The sequence below is a fragment of the Bubalus bubalis genome, chromosome 3, assembly GCF_019923935.1.
Source record: "Bubalus bubalis isolate 160015118507 breed Murrah chromosome 3, NDDB_SH_1, whole genome shotgun sequence".
In the NCBI taxonomy this organism is placed as follows: Eukaryota; Metazoa; Chordata; class Mammalia; order Artiodactyla; family Bovidae; genus Bubalus; species Bubalus bubalis.
This window is the reverse complement of record NC_059159.1, coordinates 15,090,065-15,110,394: the sequence shown is the minus strand read 5'-3', so window position 1 is coordinate 15,110,394 and position 20,330 is coordinate 15,090,065. Positions and strand designations below refer to the sequence as shown.

Below are 20,330 nucleotides of genomic sequence, written 5' to 3'. Positions count from 1 at the left end.
AAGATACTTCACCGCCTCCTTCAGTAGTTCTCACTGCCCTAGACCTCTGCTGTGGGCCATCAACCCTCATCTGTTTGTTATTGCAGACTGCTTTTCTAAGCGTGTGTTCATCTAACTCTTAATTTATCTTTCTAAAGCTCTTGACCTTCTTATAACTTTCCAGATTTTCTACCGTCATAACATAATCTCAAACTCAACATTATCTTGTCACTTGTACATATTATAAAAACTGAATATCCAGTATAATCTAAATGATAATTCTTTTTATTTTTCTAAGAATAATGGGGCAAGTGCAGGAAGTTAGAACAAAACTTGGTGGGCAGAATATTTTTAGTCTGGTGCCTGTTTAAAAATCATCACACATTTGGGAATTCCCTGGCAGTCTTGTGGTTAGGACTTCATGCTTTCACTGATGAGGGTGAGGGTTCAGTCCCCGGTCAGAGGACCAAGATCCCACAAGCCAGTAGCACGGCTAACAAATAAATAAAAATTATCACATTTTACGTGTCTAAGGTACTTTCTTTTCTCATTTGATTTTTGTGACTTTGAGGGACCCTGGTTATTGCTAGTCTATACCTAGGGCAACTGAGGCCTAGAGTGATTTGCCCTGGGAAAGCAGATAATAGTGACAGAGTTGGTCTAGAGCCCAGATGTTCTGACTGTAGTCCAGTACATATGAGACACCATCCAGGAAAAGGATCTTAGAATTATTGTAAGATCCTTTATTATTAGGATTATTATAGTAGTCTTTGGAAATTATTGTAGTTCTGGAAAACCTCACCCAGGTTCTCCCGCAGTTCATTTGAAGCAGAACAGGAAACGTAATGTTGCCCATGAGGAAAACCTGTGAGATGTGTCATTCTCTCCCCCTTTTCTTCCTTTCTCAACTTAGAAGGGAACTGAGCTAAGAAAGGTCCAAGACAAGTTTTTATGAAGTCGGGATCAGTTTTATACATGAACAGCCTAAAATGCCTGAAACTCTTTAGTCAGGAAAGGGAACTGAAGCATACATACCTTTAGGCAAAGTCTGTGTAACCCTGAAGAATGGGGACAATAAAAGCAGATTTATTTACCTCATCTCAGTTTGAATGCACCCCTTGAGTATGAGGATTATCAGAGAACAAAAAAGAAATAAGAATTTGTATAGGAAACATAAACATGTCATCCTTTATTCAAGTTGTATAGCTTCAAAGCAGATTTTTTTTCAGACTTTTAATAAATTCATGTGTGTTAAAAGCTGTGAATTTATTAAATAATCTGGATGCTCCCACAGTGATCATAACTATCATGGTCTTCCATGCAAATGTCTCTTGGTGCCACCATTGAAACAAAGGACCACTGACATCCAGAGAGCCACTTCTCAGCTCACGTTTCCATGAACCAAACTAAACCAAACACATGGATACCCCTTTTTTCCCCATGCATCATTGAGTTCAACTGCTCCTTTTGTCTGATGCCACCAAATCTTTTATCAAGATAATTCGTGGGTCAACTTTTATAATCTTTTTTTTGCTGGTTTCCAGTGACTGCAGTCTTTGTGCATGTGGTTCCCTGGTGAAATTTCATGTTGTTTGTGTCGGCCACAACACACTGCTACCCACAGAGTCTTTCAGTGAGGTTTTCACAAAATGGTCTAGTGCCTTCTATTTGCTGTCTCTAGAATGTTCTGCCAGCTACACACTTTGTACCCATTGGGACCCCTTTCACTCTCTGCAGGCCCTTTTATTTTTCCCTAGTCCCACCTTCCTCCCTCTCTTTCCCACATCTAGGTCTTGTTCCAGGTTCCTTGAATCTTTACATCATCCTCATTTTTGTTTACCATGTCATTCTCTTGTCATTCTTAAAATCAGGGTTTTCCGAACTTGACTGAATATTACCAACACTTGGGGGAGATTTTAAAAATACCAGTCCTTGGTCCTTACCCCTAGAGAGTGTGCTGTAGTTGGTCTGAGGTGTTGAAAACCCCACAGGCAGTTCTGCTGGGTAGATGGGGCTGAGAACCACTGCTTTAAACCAAATATGACTCACCTCCCAGGACCTCACTGCTCTGAGTGTGGTCCATGTACCACCTCATCAACATCACCTGAAAGCTGGTTAGAAATGCAGATCCTCAGTCTCACCCTAGACCTGCTGAATCAGAATCTTGCATTTGAACAAGGTCCCAAGTGATTTGTGTGCACGTGGCAATGTGAGAAGCCCTGCTCGGAAACCTTCGCTGATTCCCTTCATCTGTTTTCCAACTTGGTGCCTCAGTCAGCCTTTCCTCTTAGAAACCTATGCTTGTGCCGGCTATTGAACCTCATTTCCTGTCTCAGCTTTTAGATTTGAAAATTGAGAGAGTAGAATTTATACTCTTCGGTCATTTCAGGTTGGGTTGCCAGGATGTATGGAGTCCCCACTCTGGGTCAGGCGCGGTGTCCCAGCAGGTGTCCTTGAGGTGCTCAGCCAGCGCCTCTCTTTCTGACTGCAGGGCTTGTAGCCTTTCTGTGCCCCTTACTGACCTGCTTCCCCAGCGTGTGGCTTTGATTGTTTTTTCCTCTCTGACCCTTGGCGGAGAGCTATTGCACATCGGAGGCTTCAGCAAGAACACTCACTTCCGCTTGGTCCTGACTTCCCGTTAGAGCAGGACAGTGTGTCAGGACAGCGGGCATGTGATCAGGTCTGGCGCGGGGAGACCAGAGGAGGCTGCTTGGCAGCTGGACCTACCCCTGAGTGCGTGCGGGAAGCCTTTTTCCTGGAGGACAGGATAGAGTTTGTTTTGGTTGCACTTTTTTTTTTTCTTGTGGGAGGTGTGTGTGAGAGAGAGAAAGAGAGAGAAAAAGAGAAACAAGTAGAAATTTTGACCCAAGTTATTTATAAATTCTGAGCTCCCACTCTCCATAGCACTCTACTTACTTATGAGCACAGCCTGACACATCACTTGCTCCCCTTCAGGCTTCAGTTGTAAACTTTCTCATGCCAGGCCCCCTTTTATTGCTTTGTTTTCTTTCTAGGGCTCACCTCGTGGCCCAACTGAGTCAGTGCAAAGTGGGGTGGATGTAGCAAGGCTGCTGACCCTGTCCTGAAGGCCTTGACCTCTGGCAGCATGGTACCTGTGATAGTCTTTCTGAGATGAACACAGTCCCAAGATGGTTCACACGTAAACTCCAGGAATATGAAGTAGCCAAGCTCGTTGTACCCTAATTTTAAGGGAGCAATGATAGGGGGGAAGAAGAAGCATATCGCATTATTTTTAAAATGTTTTATCAACCAGAGTTTTTGATGCAGAGGTGGCCATCATTTTCCACCGTGAACCCCCATGCAACAGGTGATGTTGCTGCTGAGATAATCTGCTTTTCCTGCTATTCTCCCCAGCCCTTCAGAGAGTTTTATGAGAGGATATTTACAGCTGTTTTCTGTTTGGCACATTACTACAGGAATGCCTGGTATTCCTGTGTGTCTGGGTCATCACCTGTTACATTGGAGCACTGGGTATCAGTGCTCTCTATCAGTGAAACTGTAAAATGACATTGAGCAAATAGCGATGGGCCAAATCTGATTGAGGAGTGAGGTTTGGGGGAAAGCTGAGAAGCTCATGCACTGAAAGCATGAAGGTGGCTGAGAGCATGTGAGTTCCAGGGAGGGGCGAGGGAGCATTTCTCAGCCTGTCTCCTTAGTGAGCTGCCTTTTTCCTCTTACCTTGCAGACCAGTTCCTCTCCCCACTCCGGGGTGTCCAGGCAAGTGCGAATCAAAGCTTCCCAGTCTGCGGGAGATATAAATACCATCTACCAGCCCCCTGAGTCCAGGAGCAGGCACCTCTCTGTCAGTGAGTATCTCATCCCTTTTTTTCCTCTTATCTATCTGCCTATGTTTTTTTTTTTTTATATTCTTTTAAAAAATAATTATTAATTAAAAAGCAGTCATCAAACATTATTGACTGCTACGCTGTTTGGAATAATCTTCCATGCGTTTCTTTGGGAAAGAGAAATAGTGATATGATTGGGATGGAGTCCTGACCCTTATGGTGTCATGCTGTGGTGGGATAATCAGGTCCTCTTCAACAGCCCCGAAAAAGTGATCTCAAACATCTGCTTGAGGACCTTCAGTGACAGTGGGCCCTCACTTCTGACCATACTTTGCCCAAAAGACTAGGGACTTGTGGAGGTAGAAGTCAGGTCCAAGTTTGAGTTTTGATATCAAGCCTCTTGCTTATGGTTCCTGAGGAGTTCTGATACTTCACGGAAGATGCAGGCCAGCAAGACTCCTGGAGCGTCCTAAGTTGTCTGGGAGGACAGGAGACTACTGACGTAATATATACAGTTGGCTCATTAGTCAGAAAGATATGTAGCTGCTGCCAGGCCTTCCTGGGAAAGAAATCTAAATCAGATCTGTGCATTGCACCAGGCAGTCCAGTTTTGCTCTGGATCCCTTTTTCCACATTTGAGGAGAAAGCTCTCTTTTTGAATTGTGCAGTTTGTTTCAAGGGGGAAGTCTGGCCTTGTCAGCATTTGCATTGAGGTTGCTGCCCTGATGTTGCTGGAACCCCTGCTGCTGTCCATACAGGTTCTCTCTGGGCAGGTAGAATTGCATCAAACTGAACAGATTTCCAAAGAATAGCAAGAAGAGATAAGAAAGCCTTCCTCAGCGATCAATGCAAAGAAATAGAGGAAAACAACAGAATGGGAAAGACTAGAGATCTCTTCAAGAAAATTAGAGATACCAAGGGAACATTTCATGCAAAGATGGGCTCAATAAAGGACAGAAATGGTGTGGACCTAACAAAAGCAGAAGATATTAAGAAGAGGTGGCAAGAATACACAGAAGAACTGTACAAAAAAGATCTTCACAACCCAGATAATCACGATGGTGTGATCACTGACCTAGAGCCAGATATCCTGGAATCTGAAGTCAAGTGGGCCTTAGAAAGCATCACTACGAACAAAGCTAGTGGAGGTGATGGAATTCCAGTTAAGCTCTTTCAAATCCTGAAAGATGATGCTGTGAAAGTGCTGCACTCAATATATTGGCAAATTTGGAAAACTCAGCAGTGGCCACAGGACTGGAAAAGGTCAGTTTTCATTCCAATCCCAAAGAAAGGCAATGCCAAAGAATGCTCAAACTACCGCACAATTGCACTCATCTCACATGCTAGTAAAGTAATGCTCAAAATTCTCCAAGCCAGGCTTCAGCAATACGTGAACTGTGAACTTCCAGATGTTAAAGCTGGTTTTAGAAAAAGCAGAGGAACCAGAGATCAAATTGCCAACATCTGCTGGATCATGGAAAAAGCAAGAGAGTTCCAGCAAAACATCTATTTCTGCTTTATTGACTATGCCAAAGCCTTTGACTGTGTGGATCACAACAAACTGTGGAAAATTCTTCAAGAGATGGGCATACCAGACCACCTGACCTGCCTCTTGAGAAATCTGTATGCAGGTCAGAAATCAACAGTTAGAACTGGACATGGAACAACAGACTGGTTCCAGATAGGACAAGGAGTACGTCAAGGCTGTATATTGTCACCCTGCTTATTTAACTTCTATGCAGAGTACATCAAGAGAAACGCTGGACTGGAAGAAACACAAACTGGAATCCAGATTGCCAGGAGAAATATCAATAACCTCAGATATGCAGATGACACCACCCTTATGGCAGAAAGTGAAGAGGAACTCAAAAGCCTCTTGATGAAAGTGAAAGTGGAGAGTGAAAAAGCTGGCTTAAAGGTCAACATTCAGAAAACGAAGATCATGGCATCCGGTCCCATCACTTCATGGGAAATAGATGGGGAAACAGTGGAAACAGTGTCAGACTTTATTTTTTTCGGCTCCAAAATCACTGCAGATGGTGACTGCAGCCATGAAATTAAAAGATGCTTACTCCTTGGAAGGAAAGTTATGACCAACCTAGGTAGCATATCGAAAAGCAGAGACATTACTTTGCCAACAAAGGTCCGTCTAGTCAAGGCTGTGTTTTTTCCTGTTGTCATGTATGGGTGTGAGAGTTGGACTGTGAAGAAGGCTGAGTGCCAAAGAATTGATGTTTTTGAACTGTGGTGTTGGAGAAAACTCTTGAGAGTCCCTTGGACTGCAAGGGGATCCAACCAGTCCATTCTGAAGGAGATCAGCCCTGGGTGTTCTTTGGAAGGACTGATGCTAAAGCTGAAACTCCAGTACTTTGGTCACCTCTTGCAAAGAGTTGACTCATTGAAAAAAACTCTGATGCTGGGAGGGATTGGGGGCAGGAGGAGAAGGGGACGACAGAGGATGAGATGGCTGGATGGCATCACTGACTTGATGGACCTGAGTCTGAGTGAACTCCGGGAGTTGGTGATGGACAGGGAGGCCTGGCGTGCTGCGATTCATGGGGTCGCAAAGAGTTGGACACGACTGAGCGACTGAACTGAACTGAACTGAACTGCTCTCTGGAGATCTGGAGCTGAGCTGGCAGCCGGGCGGGACGGGGCGGTGGGGGGGGCTGCATTCTAAGCATCAGTCCTGTCATGGAGCTTGTGTGGGAATAAGAAGCCTCCCCAGGGAGCAGCAGAAAGATTGTGCTGCTGAGGCACTGACTCTGCCTCACTGAGTAATTTCTGGAGCCTGAGCAAGCTCTGGTAGTAAGTGTTGCCAAGCTGGAAGTCCATATATGCATTTCATATTTCCATAGCCTTGTGGATGATTGGTGGGATGTTTACAGTAAGCTGGTTGAGGGGAGAGCCAGTACCCCAGCAGGGAGACCTTATCCAGAGCATCTCTGGCCCTAGAATCCAGGTGTCCTGGAACCTGCGTATCTCTGCTAGTTTGGCCTCTGTTCTAGAGTCCTTGTAGAGACCAAAGGGCTGGAGGGGGTCAGCACTGCTCCTTTGTGGAGGAAGCAGCAAGTACTGACGCTGGGCAGTGATCTGGCCTCCTGCTCCTAAGCAAGTGCCTGTGACATGTGTGTGGAGGTGGGTGCTAATGGTTGGCCATTGTCATAGGGGCCCGATTTGGAATTTCCTTGTCTGAGAGTGCTGAGGAGTAAAATCTCTACAAATGAGTTCCTGTCTATATAAAGAATGGGCAGCACAGCCTCCAAGCATGCAGAGATCCTGGGTTCCTCCCTTCAGCCAGCATTATATCCCAGGCTCTAGGCTGGTGTGGGGTCTACAGTGGAGGCACCTGGAAGGCCGAGGGTGGTGTGGGGACACAGAGGAGGGAGAACCAGCTCCGCCCAGGACTTTGCTTTCACAAGAGAGGGAACATCAGAGATGACAAATGAGGGAAAGATTTACTGAGCGTGAAATGTAGACAGATATTCCAGGCACAGAAAGGGGCATCTGCCAGGCACGATCACCAAAGAAGGTGGTGACTTCTGAGAACACCAGGTGGTTCTGGATTATGAAGGAGACTCGTAAAGCTGGGATGTGGCAGAGGCTATGTCTGACTAGAATGACCTGGGATGTACATCCAATGTGAGCTGGAATTTTAGAGGTTATGGAGGATTTCCATAGGCCAGGATGAGGGGAGAGGTCATTTCAGGGCTCTGCTGGTGGAGATCCCACGTACCTTTCTGACTGGGCTGATATATTTGAAGGAGAAATAGAGATGTCTGCCATGACCAAGGAGCCTCAACTGCACATGGACTTGCTCTGTGGGCGGTGGGCAGCCACTGGGAGTGGTGACCCCTGGTACCATCTCTATTCTAACGCTTATCACATTATCTTATGGTATCTCTCTCCTTTTACTCATTTGTTCATTTAGGAAATAATTAGCTAGAATATCTGCTGTGTGTCGGAATCATGGAAAGCAAAAACACAGTTCCTGTCCCTGTGGCCCTTATATACCTGTAGGAGGTCAGATCTCACTTGTCGTGACTCATCTCTAATTATAGGCTGTGACCAAAAGGTGTGTGGTGGTGGTAGCACATACAACTGAAGGATATGACCTGATTTTAGAGCCAGTGAAGCCTTAGGCTGTGACCTAGAGCATGAATGGGAGTTTTTCAAAAGGACAGGGAGGAGAGTTCCTGGCTTTGCTTGCAGAGGCCTCATGAAAAGGGGAGTGCCCTGTGTTTCAGAAACAGGAGGAAGCCCTGAGGGCTGGAGACCTGAGAACAGGGCAAGGGGGATGGGCTGAGGCTGAGCAGGAGGGGCCAAGCCTTGTGGACTGTCAGGTAGATTTCAGTCCTATGGTGAAGGCAGTGAAAAATCCACTTTAGGATTTTTAAGTGAAGAGGAATGGGTGATGTATTTGGATTTTTATTTTGAAAAGATTTTTCTAGCTACATAAGGGGTGGAGAGCCGATCCAAGAGGGTCAAGCATGACTCCAAGGGAAAGCCATATTAGCCTATGTGATGGTCCAGATGAAAGAAGACAGAAACGTGGATTAGACTAGTGATGGTAGGTAAAGAGGAAGGACCAGGTGGGATTTGAGACATTTAGAAGGTAACGCCATTAGAACATGGCATTGTGGTCTGGGGAGATGGGGGGTGGTCACTGAGATCCATTTAGGATCTGCAGGGTCAGAACTATTTTCATGATAATACTAAGACATCGATCAGCTTTTCACTCATTCTCTCACAAATAGAGGAATTTTCCAGAGGTTACCTGCTTGGGGTAATATCATTGCTCTGTGGCTAATGGAATGTGTGCTTGTGTATCAGTGTGTTTTAAACTTTCTGACCCTAATTTCTGATACAGTGAATATCAACTGGTTATAACCCCCATAAATAAAAGATCTTTGGTGTCCTCAATTTTAGAAGTGAAAAAGTGTTCTAAGATCAGAAGGGTTAAGAACCACTGTGGTACTGGATTGCATTTTCAGGTGTTGAGAGAGCAGGATGGTAAGTTACTGGTTTATGGATATCTGGCAGTACCTTTCACCAAGACAGAGATTAGAAGTGAGCCTGGTTTCAGGTGCTGAGAAGGGCATGAAATTTTAGGCAGGTTGAATTGGAGATGGATTTGAGTCAGCTAAGAGAAGACAGCAGATGGACAGCTAACTCTGCAAATCTCTAGCTCAGAGGGGAGAAAACCAGCAGTAGAGGAGAAAAATGGATGTTATCAAGTTGAAGCCATGGGCCTAGATGAGAGTTTCTAAACATACTCTAGAGTGAGAAGAAAAGAGGCCCTAGGACTGAGCCTTAGAAATCCAGACAGTGACCAGTTAGAGGAGGATGAACCTGTGGAGGACACAGGAAAGGAGTGACCAGAGAAGTAGGAGGGAGAGTATGCCAGGGTGGGAAGGAGGCCCTCCACAGCGCCAGCCAGGTTGGAAAGGACAGACCAAGAGTAAAAACTTGTCATTTTCATCCACACATCTGATTGCTCGCTCTGCTGGTATGGGGTAGGGCCTTCTGGAATAGAAGGAAACAGAAAGAGAGGAGTTAGAGTTTAAGCATGAGGGACAGAAGTCCTAGCCATGCAAATGGGGTCAAATGAGAAGCCTTGGCGATGCAGCCCCCACCAACAGGAGGGGCTCTTGGCCTTCCTTCCCCACCAGCATCAACATACCTGTGCGTATTGAGCGGAAGACTGAACATGCAGGTCATTCAGCTCCCACTGCAGCATTTTCAATAATGAGGAAGTGCAGCAAAGCCCAACCCAATTTGAGACAACTTTATTTGAGATTAGTCCTTATTTTGAGTTGAGATTCTGCCTTCTCTCACTTTACCCATTGACTCTAGTACTGCCATCTTGAGCAGCACAGATAACATCTTTCATATGACAGCTTTTCAGAGCTTGAAACCAGCTATCATGTTCACCTTTGGTTTTTTCCCATCATAATATACATACCTTGAATTCCAGTTTTTTTCAATCCAATTAGCTTTAAAAAAAAAAACAAAAAAAAAACCACCCCAAACCAAAAATAAAACCTACTAGATAATATGTTAACCCAAAAGAGAGACCCCTGGGGAAGATCTCCAGACAAGGCAGATGGAATTTCCCTATGTGAAGATACCCTTCTTTGTGTCCTTGCCTCTGGAGATTCTACCCACCTTTGACACTGAGAGCTCAGGCACTGTTTCTTCCATAATACATCAGGCAATGCCCTTAAGCCCTCAAGTAAAGGACCCATCCCTGCCACATCTGACTCGCATTTGGCCGAGCGCATCTTAAGTGCCTTTGTCTCTGTTCTCATTCCATTTTGCTCCTCTTCTTGCCACTGTGGCCTGCAGTGGGCAAGCCAGATTGCAACCCCTCAGGAATGGGAAGGTGATGAGTAGAGGCAATTAGTTCTTTTTCAAAGGGTTTGGCCTTGAAAGAAAAAAAGAGGTGGGCTAGTGGCTTAAGGGAGTGGCAGAAATAAGGTCAGGCTATTTTTAGGCTAGAGATCTGAGCTTGTTTATGAAAGGAGGCACAGAGACAGCTGAAAAGGAGATTGGAGCGGGTGAAGAGGGGACCCTAGGGTCCCCTGGGGTCCTGCTGAGAGTCAACGGGGGAGTCCAGGCAGAAGGCTTATAGTGCCTGGGTAAGGAGGAAGGCAGCCCTGGTCCTCAGAAAGGAGAGGTGGAAAAACAGGAGTGTTGAAAGGATGAGATGCCTTACAGTGACACCTGGACAGTAACGAGTTAGAGCTGCACACGGTGCGGACCTCCAGCCCTGGGACAGATTAGGAGAGTGAGCTGCAGAGGCAGTGACCACAAACACAGAAGCAAAGTGGCCAGCTTCCTTCACTCCCACAGGTTTTTTCTCCTTGCTTAAAATTCTGCAACACTGGACCAGACCAGAAACTGTGTAGTGGTAGTAGCAACTTCAGAACAAAACGGGAGGTTTGCAAGTTGAAACACGGGATTTTCTCAGGGTCTTATGGGATGACAGTATCGAGAAGCTCTGTTCTGTACAGCCTGGTCCAGTGTGAGGAAATGGGGATACATTGGTTAAGCTTTTCCATTGATGAAGAAAAAAAAGATTGGATTCCTCCCCTCATCGCCCCCCAAGAGAGAACCGGGTTTAGAGAAAATAGTTGATGGCCAAAAACAGCTATCTCTTTGTACTTGTAGTGACCTGCACATTAACACTGACCCAAAGCCCTAGAACTCCCTGTGGAGGCAACTTCCTGACTGCATCAGCTTCCTGACAGGAGTCTCCTATGAGAAGGGCTCAAGTCTGAGAGCCTCTCTTTCAGCTTTGAGTCAAAGAACAGAGCAAAAGACTCAGCCATATCCTGGGGTAAGAGTTTTGCTCCAGCTCTGCTGCCCTGGATCAAGGAGGAATGTGGCCAGCCAGCAGCATGAACCCCTGCGTAGAGAGGCTTTGTGGGAAGCTGCGGCCACCCTGAACACAGGATTATCAGTCCGTTCTTTTGCTTCAGCTGGTAATGACAGGGGCCCCTTGGCACGAGTGGCCTGTTGAGACTAGAGCAGGAGCAGCCTGGAGTGCCAGGGGAGGGTGGCCCAGAGAAGCCGCTCTCCCTGTTGTGCCCACTGGGACCTGGTTTGACTGCAAACCGGCATGCACTGTGCTCATGCCTCCTGGCTTGCTGCAGTCCTGCTGGTAAACATGTGAGCATCAGTGAGTCTCTGTGGTCAGTATCTTGTCCTGCTCTGGTCCCTGTCTCACTCATTCTCAGCGGCTGTTGTGTGTGTCATTAGCCCCTAATTTCTGAAATGAAGATAAAAACAAAACTGAAAATGCTCCAGAGCAGTTCTGCCAACTCCTAATTTTTCCATTCGCTTCCTCTGATAGCCATTGGTTTGGGGAGACTTCCCTTTCCTGCCCCAAGCTGTGGGCCTGTGCACAATAGCCCCTGGCCCACTGCCCATCAGATAACGAGGCTGGCTCTCGGCAGGCAGCAATGTGTATTGGAAAAAGTGAAAGTCTCTGGCTGGAAATAAAAGCTCAGAAACCCTCTGCTGTTTTCCCCCAGCCCCTCCTGGGTCTGTAGTGCAGGCTTCATGTGAGCTAGTCCCATCCCACCTGCAGAACCAGCGGGGAGTTCAGTGGTAGCTGGTGGAGGAGAGAGAATGGGTGGTGAGGGGCCATGGATCTTTTGTCCCAGGAGGTCTCACCCTAGACACCCTATGTGACAGACTGAGGGTACTTCAGCCTGTCTTGGGATAGTTTGGACCAATGTGTGGGATTTCATCAGTATGTAAGAGTTTTTCTTTCTCTCTAATCATAAGAGACACCTTTTGTTTGTTTTAGGTCCAATATGTAATACCTTTTCACTCCAGAATATATTGGTCAGGGTTGAGTTGCACAGAACAGAATCCACTCTGACTAGTTTCAGGAAGAAGGCATTTAAAACACATTCTGGCTTATAAAATCACAAAGAGTGAGAAACAGACTCAAGAAGTCTAAAAATGCTACAGAGCTCCTCTTCCTCCTGTAATGAGGAAACCAGATCCAGAATTAGGGCCCCTCTGCTCTGTCTGCACACCACTTACACGGGGATCCCTGCACCTGTGTCTTGACATCAGGAAAACTGGGAACCACAGGTGAGGCCTCTGCTAACGCTGCAGCAGAAAACCAAGGCTTCTGGGACCGTGCCCAGAAACAGCAGGGATTTCAGGAAGCCATGTAAGTGTACATAAGTGCATCGACTGGCTGAACCTAAAGGAGGTCTTAGAATTAATAGCTTCTAGCTGATTAACTTCTGAAGTACAGGAAGGCACCCTGGAAGGGCAGAATGTATCTTGAGTCTAACCTGTTATCTCCTCCACATATAATGAAGGAAACAAATGGAATTCTAGCATGTAGGTGTGTACCTATGCTACCACATTTCATTTATAATTTCCAAAAAAGGCAATAAGGTAGATAGATCTTCCCATTTTCGTAAGTGAGGAAATTTAGATGAGAGTTTAAATCATTCAGCTAATGAGTGACAAAACCTGCTCTGAACCTCTGCACATCTGATTTTCAAGCTTAGGCTTTTCTCACTATACCTTGCTCACCTCTTTGGGTTGCTTCTGCTGCTGACAAATTGTTGGCCAACATAGGGATTGGATTTCCATAGGACTTGTGGGCTACTAGAATGTTATCCAAGGCTGGAAGTGGGAAGCAGGCGCTTGACTAATGTTTGTAAGCCAAATGTTAAAAAGTGAACTGTGCTTTGGGGCATGGTAAGGCTTAAGAAAGCCATCTTTTTTCCATGGTTACACTGGAATTTTATGGTACAGTGGGGAGAGAAATGGCCGGCTGCCTGGATCTTTGACATCTGACCCTCTGAAAAATGGAGTAGCTTTCTTATTCCCATTTGATTTCCTCTTACCTCCATCTTGTTGTTGCCTTTGAGCCCTCCGTTGGCCAGAGGGCATCTTGCATCCAGCTTACAAGTGACCATGGACAGAACAGCTCTGAATCTGAGTGATGTAAAATGTGGCCCTGTGTTTCTCTTGTGCTGTCAAGGAATCCCCATATTAGCCTCGCTCCTGCTCCTTGCAGAAAGGCAGTTGGGTTCCCCCTTGAATGGAATCCCCCCACCTCCTCTGTTTGGATTGCTTCTGGGGAATGTATGGCCTGGCCAGCTTGGGGAGAAGTTTTGCTTTCCATCTCTGTGTTGAATGGTATGCCTGCCCTTTCTGGAAGTAGATTACACTCTCAAAATGGCCTTGCCCGAACTCTACTGGGAGTCACAAAGGCTGTTTTCTGGCTGCAGCACCACCGTTGAGTCACTATATGACTTTGGGCCTTGGCTTCCCCTTCTGCACACGGCAGATGAGCATAGTGCACCTTTGCTGTAGGAGTGTTGTGAGAATTAAAGGCAAAGTAACAGAGGATAAAAAAGAAAAGGAGGACTTTCTTGGTGGTCCAGTGGTTGAGACTGTGCTTTTACTACAGGTTGTGTGGGTTTGATCCTGCGTCAGAAAACCAAGATCCCACAGGCTGTGTGGGTGACCAGAAAAAAAAAAAAGAAAGAAAATGACTAATTTCTTTGCTCTGTTAGTTGATGGCACAGTATCTCTAAATTTCTACTCTGAGCAGCATCAATTTCTGCCAGGGCTTAGAAAGCTTGAGCAGACTCTTCCATGGGTTGTTTGAGATCATTTGAAAGGCATGGTTTAGGCACCTCCTTATCTCAGAATTTGTAGCTGTGAGTGAGGTGTTGAAAGTGGAAATCCAGCATAATTCTACACGTGTTTTCAGAGCAGTTTGGTTTCTAGCCTCTACTTTAGAGTCAAGTGGGGAAGCCAGGCTACCGAGAGTCTCAGGTGCTTCCCACCTGAGATACCTAATCCAAGTGGTTCTTGGAGAGAGAGTAAGTTGATACCTCCAACAAGAGATTGGAATACCAACTCCTCTTGGTGGCGAATTCATTAAAATATCTTCCCTACAAACTGAATGATCCATATATTCTGAATGACTGACTTTGTGTAGAAGGAAGGGATCACTTCTTTGAAGGACGTTGAAAATAGTGGTTTTAAGCTCCTCAAAGACTCTTTCAAAGAGCAAGCCTGCCACCATTCTTTGACTTTTCTCTTAAGGAGTTTTCTTCCTTCTTGGGGTCCTTGAATTAGGGGGAGAAGCTGCCTGGTTCAGGAAGTTTCCCTCAACCCCAGGACTTTGCTAGGAGGAGGCCCGCCTTCTCTTCCTGGATGTTCAGAGAGACAAACGGGCTCTCCACCACCAAGCAGACGCTGGGTCCAAGCTGGCTCCGTGTCTGCTCCTCTCAGGCTCAGGCCTGGGCTCTCCCGTCAAGGGTCTTGTTTCTGTGCTCTAGGCTCCCAGAACCCCGGCCGAAGCTCACCTCCCCCTGGCTACGTGCCCGAGCGGCAGCAGCGCATCGCCCGGCAGGGCTCCTACACCAGCATCAACAGCGAGGGGGAGTTCATACCGGAGACCAGCGAGCAGTGCGTGAGTACAGTCTGGGTTATATAGAGAGGGTGTGTGTCGTGGGAGGTGTCAGGCCAAGGTGATAATGGGGGTCCTCAGTGGGCATGGTGTGCAAGTGAGGGACTTGAGTCCCATCCAGTAGCTCTTTTGTAAACCAGGCCTGCCCAGGTATGGATGTTTCCTTTCTAAGGGCCAAATATCAATTCCTACCAAAGACAGGGTTTCCCTGATAGCTCAGTCGGTAAAGAATCCACCTGCAATGCAGGAGACCCCAGTTCAATTCCCAGATCAGGAAGATCCACTGAAGAAGGAATAGGCTACCCACTCCAGTATTCTTGGGCTTCCCTTGTGGCTCAACTGGTAAAGAACTCACTTGAAATGTGGGAGACCTGGGTTCGATCCTTGGGTTGAGAAGATCCCCTGGAGAAGGGAACGGCTACCCACTCCAGTATTGTGGTCTGGAGAATTCCATGGACTGTATAGTCCACGGGGGTCACAAAGAGTCGGACACGACTGCGTGACTTTCACCAAAGCCAGGATCTGAGCACCTAGCCTCCTTGGTGCCAGACGTGCGTCTGACCGCTCTTTGGTCTTCTGTGGCCCTCTCGCTGGTCTCGCACAAACTGCAGAACGCCGCTCTGCTGTTTGTGTGCTTCCTTACAATCCCCCTGTCCTTTCAGCAGAGTTTTAACATGACCAGTTAAAAAAATCTAAACACACAGATTTTTTTTTCTTTTCCATCAACCAGCTTTTAGTTTTGCTATTGCTTTATGAAAGGTAGGGAGTATACCAGTCCAAAGTAGGACTGGCTACTTTGGGTGAACTTTTATGATAGTAGACAACTAAATTAGTTATCTGTTGCTATATAAAACAACCACAGGCTTAGCAGTACAAGCAGCAGACATGTATTATTTTACAGTTTCCTGGGGTCTAAGATACAGGCACAATTTGATTGGGTTCTCTGCTCAGGGTCGCACAAGGCTGCAGTCAAGTGTCAGCCAGGCTGTATTTCTTCCTGAAGCTGGGGGTTCCCTTTTAGGTCCACATGGTTGTTGGTCAGTGTCTTGTGGTTGTAGCCTTGTGGCCCCTATTTTCTTGCTGGCTGTCAGCCAAGGGCCCCTCTGAGCTCTTGGAAGCCACCTGTAGTTCCCCGCGGTGTGGCCCTCTCACTTCCAGGCTACCAGGAGAGTCTCTTGCTCCAGTCTGCAAAGACGGAGTCTCATGTAGTATAACACAATTATGGTAATGAATATCCCATCCACTTTGCCATAATCTATCGACTAGAAGTGAATTACAAGTCCTACCTGTACTCAGATGAAGAGGTTCTGAAAGATTGTGACTCACTGAGGGGAGGGGTGTCGGGGGAGGTGGGGGTCATCTTAGGGTGTGTTCACCACAATAGCTTACCCATTTTGATGGTTAGCTTTTTAAATTTGTGGCTCACTTGATGAAAATGTCACTTTGGCTTAGTGAACTCAGCAAGAATGAGATCTCTGGCTTCATTCTGAAGTTTTTTCAGTGAGCTTGCTTTGATTGCAAAGAAAAACATACGTCTTCTAAACTTTTGGAATTTGATCTTGAAAGGGGAAATTTCTTAAAGGTAAAAGCATCCAGCAGAAGGCCAGCACCAACACATGGGGGATTTTACCAAAAAAACGGATTCTTACAACTTTTCCTAAAACTGATTCTTATGACTTTTCCAGCATTGTTTCAATTGTACAGGCTATGAGAAGCATTTTTATACTGCTTCTGCTCTCCTCTGTAGTCCTGCCTTCCAGATAAATTTATGTTTAGAACAGTGACCTAGAGTACTTTTATCTGCAGAGTCCCCTCTTGGTTATCTTACTGACCATCCTTTCCTTTTTCTCTAACCAGAGTGCTTCCGGACATCAGCTGTACGAGGGGTAACTTGGGTGTAAAACCTCAGAGGTTGTTAATGAGTTTGATTGCCTTTGCTTTCTGTCTTTCCCCATGGTCCTATATCCTGGTCCTTTTACTTCTTTACATTACTTTCATGGCCCTGGAAGGCATGGGAGTATTAGACTTGTAGTGAAGAGAGGCCTTTAGGGAGAGGCCGTGGAAAGTGGCAGCAGGGGAATGACTAGGTCCTTCTTCAGTGCCTGCGTCTTTAGCAGAAGAGAATTGCTGCTGGTAATGGGCCATTCAAGATAAATCTACTCAACAGAGACCAAAACAGCATGGTATGTAGTGAAAGAATATCCGACTGGGACTTTCTTGAAAAGTGAAACTAAAATAATTTGTTTGTTTTATTTTTTCTTTAATCAGATTTGAGCAATGGCTGCATCTATTTGCTAATTTTCAGAATGAACAAAGCATGGTTCAGGCTAGTTTTTTTTTTTTTTTGGCTTGGTGTTTCTAACAAAATTTTTCTAATGCAGCATAACTTCCTTCCCTTTGACTTCTGCAGCACTGTCATGAAGAGGGTGTTTATTTTTGGCTGAGCGGCATATGGGATAATAGTTCCCCTGGGGATCGAACCCATGCCCCCTGCAATGAAAGCACGGAGTCTTAACCATGGGACCACCAGGGCAAGTCCCGAAAAGAGGGTCCTTTTTTTTTTTTTTTTTAAACAGAAGCCTTCATGGGCTTCAGTGTGTTTCCAGTAGCCTCTCTTGAGCCTTTGGTGTTCCTCCTCCATCACACCTGTCACGTTGTTATTCTCGCTCATTCTCTCTTCTGTTACCTGATCTAACTTTGCCAAATATGTACTTTCTGGATTGGGAGCAATTCTTTCCCATGTTGGTTTTATCCACTTGGGGAAATCCTATCTCCTTAGCAAGATTTTGGGGATTTTAAATTGCAATTAATTTGCCTTGATTGGCAGTTTAAAAAAAAATCACGTATGACAATATACGGGTGAAATTATGGGTGAGATGGTCTCCAGCATTAAATGGGAAGAGATCATTTGACTTGGAAACCAGTTTTATGAAAGTTGTTCATGGATTCTCATAGTTCTGATACTTTGCTTCTCTATGTAATGCTTGACTTTGGATCTCAGATAATGAATTCTCTGACAGTGAATACACCCCTTCACCGCCCCCCACCCCCAGGCAAAATGAAGGGAGATCAATTGGAGAAAAGGCTAATCTGAAGGCTTTTTGTTACTGCATTTGACCAAGGGCCAGAGAAACATTTCAACTCACAAAGATCCCTGTTGGCCCTGCCCGAGAACCAGGAACCGGGAAACGTGTTCTGTGTCAGTTGTGCACTGACTTGACTTGTTTCATGACTTCAGACAATACTCCTCCCCTTTCCAGACCTGCAGTGGCTCATCTGTGAAACGAGGACACTCCTTGTCTTTATAAATTATAAATTATGGAGTGTAAACAGAAGCATCACCGTCCCACCCACACACACTGGAAGCCTCTGCAGGGTAGTATCGTCTCCAGCACCAGGCTCCAGCATTCACAAGCCAAGAAAATGCCAACCAGAGAAGCAGCGTCTCTGCTTTGCTGTCCTGGCAGAGCGCCTTGGGATGCCAGCCAGGCATTTTTCTCACTCCTGGAAACTTGCCTTTCAGACTGTGGGGGAGAACGGTACCTGCCTAACCATTCTTCCCACTGCCCAGGCAGAGAAAGGGCACTTTCATATTTTTGGGGGGAAAAAAAGGACCTTTTGCTGGTCTTGGCTGGGTACCTGGCTGGGGCTGGGGCTGGGGCTTTACTGTATGCCTTGCCTTGCAGATGCTGGATCCTCTAAGCAGTGCTGAAAACTCCTTGTCGGGAAGCTGCCAGTCCTTGGACAGGTCAGCAGACAGGTATGGGACTGTGGCTGGTTCGGGAGTTAGTGCACAGGCATTTTTGGAACTAATGAGCTAAGGAAATAGAGTTAGCTAGTGTGTGTGTCCCTGAACTAGACACTGGTCTGCAGGCCCATGGCTAGAACCTCATGCTTTTGGGAAAGAAACTTCTCGCTAGCATTCCGAGCCTTCTTCATTTTCCAAACACCAGGAGAATGTTCTGTTTGTATAATTAGATGGATGTAATAGGTCATAATAGCAGTTCACATGGATAAATGCTTGCTCCGTTGTTTCCAGCACTTTTTATGTGTTTTGACTGCCCACATAATACATGGTGCCCTTGTACCCCTGGCCTCATTGCTGAGGTCTGGACTGAGAAGCAGTGGACCTTCAGTGTTTTGGGGACAAAATTGAATTATTACCTGTAGGTTTACTTTCATTTTTTTCTTTCCTCCAAGTGTTTCTGGTGGAATAAGAAACTGGGGTATAAAAACCAGAAAACAGAATAATCCAGACTGCCTAGCTTACCACACTGCCCACTTGGTGTGTAATCTTACGCACCAGCTGTATTCTTATTACACTTTGGGAGGGAACAAGTGCTGTCCTTCACACACCCCATAGTCTGTGGAGCTGGTTCGTCAGTCAGCAGGGGTGTTTAGAGATGGCTTTGGCATTGATCCAGCCAGTCTCTCTCCTTGACCTCATCATGCCCAGGAGCACATTTTGACCATGTCTGGCTGGGCTTAGGGCTGTGGTCAGAGGCCACCGAGCAGTTTGGAGGGTTTTCTTCTCTTTGTGGAACTGATCAGTTGCTCACACGGACAATCACCTTGTGACCCTGGCCATGTCTGTACTGTGTCTCTTCTAACAGATCTGTGCTCTGATGAGTGTGGTCTCCCTCCAGGTGTCATAGAGCACAGTCACAGTTGCTTGTTGGCATCCAATTTGAAGCCTTATTTTAGGCTTTCCAAGCAGAAGAGCAAGAAGGCACTGGTAAAAGTGCCAGAGTTTGTTGCTGCAAACTGAGGGCCCTTCCGGGACAGGGACTGACTGTGGCTTTGAACTCTCTTCTGAGTTTTGTGGCCACGCTGGTCGGGGAGGGGAGGTGTGGGACAGGACTACAGAAAGCCTGGCAGTTGGGAAGTAGAGGACAGTCCCTGCACCACTGCCTTGAGAGTTTCTGAGTTTTGATCTCCAAAGGCACTCACACATGAGGGAAAAGGGCCATTCAGGTGGATGCTGGTAAAGATGACTCTCTTGATTCTTGAGTTTTTCCTGTGGCCCTCCAATGGTTTGTTTTCATCTCCTTGGGAGTCAGACTCAGTGACCTGGACTTACTTCCTTGGGGCCCAGCATAACCGAAGGTCAGAGCTTTCATCTTCCCTTCATGGGACCTGGAGCCATATAGACCCATCTCCACCAAATATTAGTCGAATAGCTTTGGACAAGTCCATTAACCTCTCTGTTCCTCAGTTTTCCATATCTCTAAGAGGGGATAGTGATGATTAGTCTGAAAGGAAGATCCTGGGTGTTATTACTGTTTTTATGACTGCCCAAAGCAAGGGATCGTTTGCATTCGTCCTGTTACCAGAGTGGGAGGAAAGGGTAAGAGACAGCACTCTGCCCCCCAGTGGAGATAGGGAGCACTGGAGGGCCTCATTAGGCAGGATCATGTCAGATGTGGGCCTCAGACTAGTGAAGAGCAAGTAGGAAGCATAGGAAAGGTCTGCTTCTCTTGAACTCTGCTTCCTACCATATAATGACATGTGTGGAAAGGAGTCACAAAAAGCAGTGTGTCTGGGTATCCTGCCCTCTGACCTGGTGAGCTACTTTGGAGGGA

At 46.2% G+C, this 20,330-nt stretch overlaps 1 protein-coding gene across 4 annotated transcripts in view; it reads left to right on the top strand.

The window, feature by feature from the left end:
* Positions 1–20,330, top strand: part of MAP3K3 (mitogen-activated protein kinase kinase kinase 3) — a 62,283-nt gene that overhangs the window by 34,265 nt on the left and 7,688 nt on the right. For 2 of the 4 annotated variants that reach the window (XM_025279846.3, XM_025279848.3), the window contains 3 exons: positions 3,686–3,806; positions 14,618–14,751; positions 18,435–18,496. In XM_025279846.3, coding sequence (XP_025135631.1) covers positions 3,686–3,806; positions 14,618–14,751; positions 18,435–18,496 — 317 coding nt within the window. Of the gene's footprint in view, positions 1–3,685; positions 3,807–14,617; positions 14,752–18,434; positions 18,509–20,330 lie in introns of all 4 variants that reach the window. The other 2 variants (XM_025279845.3, XM_025279847.3) reach the window with 1 other exon arrangement.